The 10,232-nt window shown below is 48.7% G+C and overlaps 1 protein-coding gene across 1 annotated transcript in view; it reads right to left on the reverse strand.

Annotated features, from left to right (window-relative positions):
* Positions 1 to 8,414, reverse strand: part of EXOC7 (exocyst complex component 7) — a 33,857-nt gene extending 25,443 nt beyond the window's left edge. Inside the window, 4 exon segments of the mRNA XM_067547592.1 lie at positions 136 to 241; positions 1,021 to 1,205; positions 2,440 to 2,505; positions 7,949 to 8,414. Of these exon segments, the coding sequence (XP_067403693.1) occupies positions 136 to 241; positions 1,021 to 1,205; positions 2,440 to 2,505; positions 7,949 to 8,008 (417 nt within the window). The 5' untranslated portion in view covers positions 8,009 to 8,414.
* Positions 8,415 to 10,232: the final 1,818 nt, after the last annotated feature.

Raw genomic sequence — 10,232 nt, forward strand, 5'->3', positions numbered from 1 at the left:
AACATTATCCTTGCTAACAAATCTAATCAGGATCCTAAAAGAACGTTCCTCAGTTCACAAACTTGTCAATATGCTGCAAATGTCAGAGAAGCACATGCCCACACAGTGCCCCTGGTTTTCAAGCACACTACATACCACACGGTTCAGTTCTGGGCTGTCAGGATTGTTGTCCTGGAAATATTCCACGGCCTTCTGGATTCTGGCCATGCAGCCCAAATACTCCTCCAGTCTCCCCGTAGAGCTGCAACGGGGATAATCCACGTATAAGAAAAAGACACCAACAAAGACCTGGGCAATGTTCAGAACAAAACCAACCAGTGAAGACCTCAACTCCACTTTCTTCACTCAGAAATTACATTTTATTACTGCCGCTACTCATCCCTCCACCCCCAATCACTAGACCACTTGGAAAGGTTTGCTTTAAAAAGACCTGATTCAAGCACAAACAGCAGGCCACAGATCGGCGTGTGGTCAGTATTCCACAGTGCTGTGAGACGGGGTTCAGTCTTCAGCCTCTCACCCCCCCAAACCAGCAATTGCTTCCTCAGTATTCCTATCAGCACACACAGCTCCTGGTGGGGAGGGAGCATTTCATATTGCACCACAGCACCCCGCTCGGCAACCATGTGCAAGGATGACTAGCTCCATAAAAGGACAATCCTTCAGTCCACCTTGGCTAGAAAGATGGTGGCAACTACAAGGAAGCAAAGTGCCTCTGTAGAATATTTGGAGAATGGGAGGAAAGGAATAAACACAATGGATAGGAGCTCCATGTAAGGATCAGGTGCAGAATACGTGAGAGGACTCCAGTGTGGATATGAGAGCAGGATTTTACCCTCAGAGGTAATGTTGAAAGTTCAGGCTAACAAGTTTCCTTTGGGGTAGGCAGAGAGGTATGTAAAAATACAAAGAAGAATAACACGATTTTTGTTGAGATCTGCCCAGTCAAGTGACCCTATTCCAAACAGTAATGGGAGAAAGATCCAGCAGAGGAAAGCAGGGTCCTGCTACTTGACTCACCCTTCCTTTATGATCTTCTCTGTGTCCTTCGCCACATGGTAGTAACTAATGACATGATCCAGACAGGAAAGGGTCTTCTCAACGTTCTCCTGCAGACGCTGTAGATTCTCTGTCTGCTTATGCACAGGAATGATAGAGTTCTCCAGCTTCATCAAACGGCTCTCAAAGGAGGAGAGGATGGAAACCTAAACCCCCAAAAAGGATCAAATAGCATGGAGTATTTCCTTCCACATAAAATACAACTGGACTGCGGGCTTGTAGTTAGAACAGGGTGCTAGGAATCCTGACTCCCAGCTTCTATTCCTGGTTCTGCCACTGGTTTGCTTGTCTCCTTGGGTAGGTCACTTAACCCCCCTATGCCTCAGCTTTCCAATGTGCAAATGGAAGAAATACTTACCCACAACATAAGCACTTTAATTAGCATTCGTAAAGCACTCAAATCATCACACGAAAGGCTGCTATACAAAAGGAGACAGACTGTAGATGCCTCGGGTGAGGGGAAAGGCTGAAGAAGAGCCCATCAAATGCTTTGCTCAACTGCACTGAGCCCATGTGAATGAAGCGTACAGTGAAGAAGCCATTTGACTAGTCTTCATAGCCCTGCTCTGCCATGGCTATTTGGTCGTCAAGAAACTCCAAGCTTACAACTAACTACGTTGGAGCGCAGGTGACCTGAGCAAAAAAGGATGCTGTGGAGGAACAAAGTTCGTCAAAGCCCTTCCTTCTTTCCACCAAGATCACCTCTGTCTTGTCTTGGTTCAGCACGATCGCTCAGCTTTCCCAGGATCTACCTGAGTTTAGCTCCTCAGCAAAGAGCAGTTGAAGTCAAACGTAGGCAAGACAGGGGGGATACTGGCAGGAAAGACAGGAGTATTTTAAAATTTCACCTCCTTCAAGGGGAAGGCTGATAAGTTTAGAAGACACATCTTTCAGAGGAGTTGGACCTAGGCTACAGAACTTACTAACAGATGAGTTAAGACAGATCACTAAGTACATTGTGCAAAACCCATCTCTTCAACTTAACTTTCCAATAGCTCTTCACCCCTGACACACAGAACAATTAAAATGAGCTATTTCCCCCTCTGGCTGGAGAGAGTTCATGTCTATTTTCATATACTTGGGAGGCACTAAAATACTGTGATGGAGAGCCATATATTAACTTAGATACATTAGACCAGATTGAAGGATCATTTGAACCCAAGTTTCCAGAACTGACAGGCTTGTACCCCAACACATCTTGTAACCTTTCTTTTTTCCCCAAGATATTTCATCTAAAAAAGGCACCTATTGAACTCACAAGTTCCTTAAGATGGCACAACCAGAGCTTCCAAAGAAATTCTCAGCAGAAAAAGCAATATAATCAGAGACCACACGAACTGTATCCTGCCTTTTCAACTTAATTTACAGGACTTTACGTACCATGTTTTTTGTGAGCTGATCACTTTTTTCAAGGCTCTCTCTTATAAAGGACAGTGTTTCTTCTTCCTATCATGGAAATAAAGAAGAATGAATCAGTTCTGCATGGCAGGTGAATTTCAAACCTTACACAAAAAGGTCAAAGAATACTTCTGTGCATTTCTAACTGCTGTTAAAGAAATGCACCATTAAATCATTTTAGAAACAATATTTAGGTTTAGTTTAAAAACACACTCCTTTAATTAGAACAGAAAAATTAAAATGATATAACTATTTCTTAATTTCAATACAGAGGTTTCTGGATTTAGATATTCCTCTCACACAACTAAATTGTGCTAGTGAGTGAGAATCAATTGATTATCTACATACACACATACACCAGTTTAACTATAGGTTTAAATTTGTTTAAAGACAGTTAACCTGGTGTAGCAAACACTTTTAGTTCAATTTAAACCTGTCTTACACCTGGTCTACACTACTCATTTAGGCCAATCTGAGTCATCTTGCATCAACCTAGTTGTGCATGTCTCTACATTCAAATCCATCTCCCATCAATGTAAATGCCCCTTTATGATGAAGCAGAACACCATCCCTCTGAATGGCGCTGAGCCATGGTCAATGTACTGTGGTCAACAGTGCAAGCGTAGACACCGCATGATCTATCAACCCTAACAGTCCTCCAGCAGCTTCCCACAATGCCTGACATTGACCGCTCTAGTCACAATTGTGAACTCCACTGACTAGGGATCACAGAGATTGGAATCCCCACTTTAAAACCCCATATATTTTTTAAATGCCTTTCTCTGACTGCCCTGCTTGGTGAGCACACCTAGCAGCTCTCCCTTGTTGTGTGCAACTGCCCAAGTGAATATGCTGGCTACACGCTCCAGACAGACTCCTTCCTGGAGTAGACAGGAGATACTGGATCTCCTTGGCCTGTGGGAAGAAGAGGCTATGCAGGCACAACTATGGAACAGCCATAGAAATGTGGACACGGGGGATGTAGGCGAAGGGGTATGACAGGGATCAGCAGCAGTGCTGCATGAAGGCAAAGGAACTGTGGTAGGCATACCAGAAAGCCAATGGTTGATCTGGTGCCCAGCTGCACTCCTGCCGCTTTTACAACGAGCTGCGTTGCACACTTTGCAGAGTCCCACCAGCACCTGGCAGAGCACAGTGGATATCTCACTGGAGCTTGAAACAAACTCCTGCCGTGAACACCGAAGAGGAGGAGGAAGATAGGGGACATGTGACTGGGTGCGCTAGCTGTACTGCAAGCCAGAATCTGTTCGAGACGCCACTGTAGTCTAGTCAGTCCTGGCAGCCGAGCACGGGCAAGACTGATGCAGGGGAAGGAACCTCGGGTGTGTAAATGCCTTTCCCATTACAATCTTTCAATGCCCAGATGGTGCCTAACCCCAACGTAGCAGGACACAGGTGGCTACTGTTCGTTAATTTACTCGTACTAGAAGAGGTAGCGGCAGAACAGAGGTCAAGTTGTAATTTGCTTTTCCTTTCCCTCTTGGATTAGATGGGGGATGGGGGAAGCAGTTTATGTACATAGGGATGTCCCCTGAATCCTACTGAGAGATCGCGAGGAAACTTTCATGGAGGTTCTCTGCAATCCCCTCCCTAAAGTTTCTAGGGATGGCAGCCTTGTTTCTTCCTCCACGGTTGAGCCCACTCCCATGCCAGTCCACACTTTGGCAGGCACCGTTGCAGTACACAGGCTGGTGGTACCTTGGCCCAAGCAGCTTTGGGACACCAGAAACAGCTGTGATCTGTGCCTTTGCTACCTTCAGGAGTGATACAGGAGCTAAAAACAGTGCCAGTGCTCAGTGCCATTGCCCTGTACTCGTACCCATGGAAACGGGCTGAAATTTTATTGCTTCAGGCAGCTGAACAATTTCCTCCTTATTCCCCCCATCCCCATAACACCTGCTGGGCCGTACTCACCATGGCTGGGACCAGACAGCAGTGCTGTGCAGAGGTGCTCTAAAGCTGGCATGTCAATAAGCATGTCTTGTTTAAAACTTTTGAGGAGCAAGAGGAGGGAGTTCTCAATCTTAACTTTCACTTTCCACTGTGACTAGAAATACAAATGCAACCCCTGTGTGCTTTACTTATAGCTGCTGCCCTTGTGGCTTGAGGGGTCCCCCCTCCACACGCATGGAGCACCCAACCATGATAAGGAGGAGAAAGAAGAGGACTCGGGAGGATATGTTCAGCGAGGTTCTGCAAGCCAAGGTTGCATCGTACTGAGAGCAGGTGTGGAGTGTGAATATTGCAGACACTATGAAGAGGGAAAGAGCAGACAGGAGAAAGGTGCAGGAGTCAGAGAGGAAGTTTCATGAGGACATAACGAGGCTTCTTTGTCAGCAAACACAAATGCTGCACACTTTTGTGGACCTACAAGTTCAATAGTCCTGGGCCTGCCTCCTTTCGCAAACACTAGGGAACTCAATTTTAGCACCACCCAACACCCCACCCACTCCATGGTTGTTGTATGTGTAACCAAAATGGACAGGAATGTTCTTTCCTCTTGTTAAGTTCTGTTCCATTAATTTATTTCAGCAGTATTTATTGTACTTTTTTATTGCACATTGTTTTTCTGCACTAGTTTTGGTATGCAATAAAAATCTAGTCACAACATATGCTGCAGAAGGCCTACCACTAATGAAAGCACCAACTATTTCTTACAATACAGGGCAACAGAACTCAGATTCAATGACCAACAGTGTAAATAATATAAATATACAGCAAACACCACAAAATTAATAGGTGCATTAACAGATATTGTTATATTCATAGAGGTACACCAAACACCACACAGTTCCTACCTTTGGGGGCCTACTTGGCCCCCAAAATGTCTGGGCCAAATAATGTGATGCGGTGCACAGTGCTCTACTGTTGCTAACTGTTTTAAAATGCTCTTTCAAGGCCTCCCTCCACCACATAGCTCCACACTGAGCTCTTCTGGATATTCCAACTCCGCGAACAGCCGCTCTACCTCTGCTCCCATGGCAACATTTCCCTCTTTGCTACACACAACAGGACACAACTGGCAGCCATAGCCATTGGAATATTTTTCTCACTGAGATCCAATCTTGTCAGTAAACAACGCCAACATCCCTTCAATCTACTAAAAGCACATTCAACTGCCATTCTAAACCTGCCCTGCCAGTAGCTGAATCTTTCCCTGGTGCTGTCAAAGTGGCTGGTAATTGCTCCATGAGCCAGTGGAGCAAGGGGCAGGTTGCAACCTTCAAGTTCATTATTGGCATTTCAACATTGTCAATGGCAATATGCCAGTGAGGAAAGAATGTCCCTACTTGTAGCTTTCTGAACAGTCCTGTATTCTTTAAGATGGGAGCATCATGCACTTCCCTTGACCACTTTCACGGATGTCAGTGAAGTGTCTTTGGTGATCCACCAATGCTTGCATAATGCTTTTGTTGAGGTACTCTGTGGCAAGGTGAGCTGGTGCCAAATTAGGGATATGCATGCTGTCTATATCCCACTGCAATTCAGGAATCCCACTGTTGCAAATCCATCTACTGTGTCTTGCACATTGCCTAGAGTCACACTCCTGAGTAGCAGGAGATGATTAATGGCCCTGCACATTGCATAACAACTATGGATTTTCCAAATCCAAAACAAATTCCCACTGACTGGTAGCAATTCAGCATTGCAAGCTTCTACAGAGCAATTGCCACTCGCTTCTCAGTCAGTGTAGGTTTCCTTCACATGTCCCTGTGCTGGAGAGCAGGGGCGAGCGCGGCACACAAATCCAGGAATGTGGCCTTTCACACCCGAAAGTTCTCCAGCCACTCCTCGTCATCATCTGCGTTACAATGAGATTCCACCAGTTAGTGCTTCTTTCTCAGGCCCAGAAGTGGTGCTCCACCATCTCCAGTTGCTTCGTGATCACCACTAACAACTTTGAATTGATCTTCACTATATTCCATAGCAATTTGTCCCCCATGAAATTGTCACGTCCCCCACCGCTGCGGTTCTTCCTGCAGCTGCGCAGATACTGGAGGATCACTGGCCCTGGGTTTACAATGCTCGTGACAACAGTGCATGCTTCTGTCTTAGATGATGGACAGCAAAAAGGGCTGCATGGGTTTGTGGGATTTTAAAAAAAGGCATGAAAATTATGGGAGATGATGGCATTATGGGATGAAGAAAGTTGCTTTATGGGAGCCAGACCCCTTGCTCCCTAGTCACCTATGTATGATTTGTTTCTGCCCCACCATGCCTTGCCACAATTTCACAAAAGGCAGCAAGCTGGACGATAGCAAATTGCATACTGTGATACCAACCCAAGGTGCACTGCACAGTGCATCGACACAAGCCTTCTTAGGTGAGCACGCAGAGAGATGACACAAGGAACCAAGTATGCAAACGCAGGAGAGATATACTAACTATGGCGGCTTTATGCTGATGTAACTTGTGTCAGCCAAAGTTTGCAGTGTATTCCTGGCCTTATGACGTTAGCTTGCACCTGTAAAGTTAGGCAACAGACACAAGCGAAACCATTTTTAAACTGATAAAATTCTGCCCACACAGGGGCTTGCACCAGTTTAATGAAATTGGCTTAACTGATTATAATTAAACCGGTGCCAAGTTGTGTGTGCAGACAAGGCTGGGGAACAAGAGTGAAACTGACCTGTCAGTGGTCACTGTTTAGGATCAGGGAAATGAGAGAAGTCACAAGAAATAGGACTTCTCTTGATGAAGCATCTCCAGAGCCTATGGAGTGCTGGAATCATCCCAGGGATGGCGGCTATAGGTTGGTCCCCAGCAGGGGAAAGAACAACTCTCATGGGGGGGTCCCAGGGCCCAAAGTGGGGGAGGGTCCCAGGAGAAGAACTGTCTAGGAAGGAGCCTGGTTCTGTGGCAGGAGGTTTCTCTAGGGAGGGCTCAGTTCCAGGGAGGTCAATCTAGGGGGCTCAGTTCCAGGGAAGTGGAGCTGTCCAGGGAAGAATCTGGTTCCACGGAGGGACCCCAGAGCCCCAAGACGGGGACGGGGTCTGGGGTGGGTCTGTTCGCGGGGGAAATGCAGCTGGTGAGGGAGAGAAGGAGGCGGGGAAAGGTCTCAGAGGCGAGAGGCAGGATCGCTTCCTAGGGAGCGGAGCCGTGCAGGGAGGGGCTCGGCTGTGGCCCCAGCGGGTTCGGGGGCAGGGCGAGAGGCTCTGCCCAGGGCAGGGCAGGGCAGGGCGGCGGGCCGGGGGTTGAGCTGTCCCGGAGAGGGGCGGCTCCGCGCACGGCGGGGGTGGGGGGGGGGCTGTTGTCAAGCTGTGAGGGCGAGAGTCTGTCGGGGGCCGGCGCTGCAGGGAGTCTTGCGGGGGGGGGGGGTCACGTCAGGAGGAGTCTCGCGGTGGGGCTGGAGCTGTCCGGGGTGGGGTTTGTGGCGGCCCATAGACGGCCGGGCCCCTGCAGCCTGCCGGGGAGCGAGGTGGGGGTGCCCGGGGCTCCCCGCCCCCCCAGCCCGGGGCCCCCCCTCTACCTGCTTGAGCTTGTCCTCTATCTCCCTCCTGCGGGCAGAGGCCTCCTCCGGAGGGATCATCCTGCCCCGCCCTGGTTCCGGGGCTGCCACGGGAGACTACCAAAGGGCGCCGGCCCGCCAAGCACCCCCAGCACAGCGGCGCCCGCCGCTGTCAGCCCACTCCCCGCCCCCACTTCCGCCTCACACCCGCCGCCGTCAGCGTCAAGCCGCCATGTTGAGCGCGGCAGATAGCAATGCGCCTGCGCTCTTCCACAGGCGGCCATCTTTGAGAGCGGTGGGAAGCAATGCGCACGCGCAGATCGAAGACCCTTCGGGAGGCGCGCCCAGCAGCACTACGCATGCGCTCGTCCAATGGGAGCCATATTAAGAGTGGCAGGCAGTGGAATGACCTTGCAAAGATCGCCATGTTGGGAGTGTCAGGGGATCTCTCTTGGCATAGTTAATGCTGGGCTGGGTGTATCACTGACTGGGGAGGGAATGAGGAGGTATATATTAAATACAGCACACGTGTTATTACATGCCCTGGGCCTTATCCCTCTGTGTCCTGCTAACAGTGTGCTTGCCTGCGGTGGATCATTGGCCTGCATATACATTCTCCACTCCATTACACCAGTTTAATAACTCCAGAGCAGTTACACTGCAGTAATGGAGCACGGGATCCAGCTCAAAAATACCTGCGTGGGTCCCCAAAGCCATTGCCCATTTTTAAAAGATTGTGTCCCCATCTGTTACAGGATTAACATTCGCAGCAGTTCAGGGAGGCAGTCAGGTGAATATTAAGACATTTTAGGATCAAGACACCTTCCCTTTTAAAATTTCAGCTGAATGTAAGGATGGGGAATGTTGACTTGTGGTTAGAGCCGGGGTCTGGGAGTTAGGGCTCCTGGTTGTTTTTTTTTTTTTTTCTAGTTCTGCGACTGATTTGGGACAGTCGCTAGATCTGGTTTTGGCTCTGTTTACCCAACCTCTCGCTCTGTTCTTCACTTTACCTTATTGCAAAGTGGGCATAATACCTCCCTCACAGGCGTGTCGCAAAGATTCATTAATCCTCTTTAATTCCCTGAACACCGTGGCTAGAAAGCGCCGCCAACATGCAAAGCAGGATTATTAATGTCACAGTGTGTGTGTTGCCTGTGTCCCTGCAGCCACAAAATGGGCAGCTAAAGGCCAGGGGTCAGGATTTTCCCCGTAGGACTTGGTACTACCACTGCGGCACATAGTGCCAATTAGCATTAATGGGAGCTACACGCTATACTCCCTGCACGTGGAGAGGAGAATAAGTCCCTAGACATTCCCTCTCATTTTGGGAGTTCACCTCAGCACACTGACTTTCTATAGCTTCCTCTTGATAATTCTCCTCCTCGCGTGGCTTACCCCATGCAGAATCAGAGGCGCTCAAATACTGAGGAGGAGGGGAGTATAAGTACCTAGAGAGAGTACAAGTGTAAGGACAGGTAGGCAGCATCTCCCAAGAGCATTTCATGGCCTCGAGCAGCCAGCCAGCTGGTTTTGATTCCTTCTGAGCCTGAAAGCCACACAAGAAACACACGTCAAATATTATCACTGTGATAATGAGAAAAGCAATTTCATTAGGACGAAAGATCAGCCCCATGCAATGAATTCCCAGAACCATTCAAGTCTGAGAACTATGTGTAAAATGCAGCACATCCACCAGATGTCCCCAAGTGCCGGCTTTCTTCTTTTAATACTTAGTGGGGGAGGAGAGAAGGGACTGGGAGTTATACAGTACAACTGAGTCTCTAGGGCTAGTCCTGAAGCAAAAAAATGCAAGAGAAGGACTTTCCAATTAACAGCCACAAAGGGCAAATTGTTTTAGGCAACTCATCCAAGCCAATCCCAGCCTGCAACACCTTTCACCCCTCATGTACAACCAGTGGCATGCCATGGGTCTCTGGTGCGTGGGGGCCAAGCCTTCATTTGTACCCCACCCCACTTCACACACAGGGCAGGAGGGGTCCCGGCACCACCCCCCAGCTGCCCGTGGAGGGGGTCTGTACCTGCGGGAGGGGGGAGCATGACACCCCCAGGCCACTGCACATCATGAAGGACTGGATCGGCACCCCCCCACGGGCCAGCAACTGGGGGTTTAGACCCCCTCCCCCACCTCGGTACCCACTGTGTACAACATGTGCCAACTGTAATTCATTTGAGACACTTCTTTGGGGGTGAAGGGAAAAGTCTTGATGCAACAGATCAAGGTAAATATTATGTTGAAGGCTACTTAGCAAATGATAATGCTAATATACAGGGAAGTGGGAATAAG

Source organism: Emydura macquarii, unplaced genomic scaffold, assembly GCF_026122565.2.
Source record: "Emydura macquarii macquarii isolate MOO-44397 ecotype Brisbane River unplaced genomic scaffold, CSIRO-AGI_Emac_v2 contig_1230, whole genome shotgun sequence".
Taxonomy (NCBI): Eukaryota; Metazoa; Chordata; order Testudines; family Chelidae; genus Emydura; species Emydura macquarii.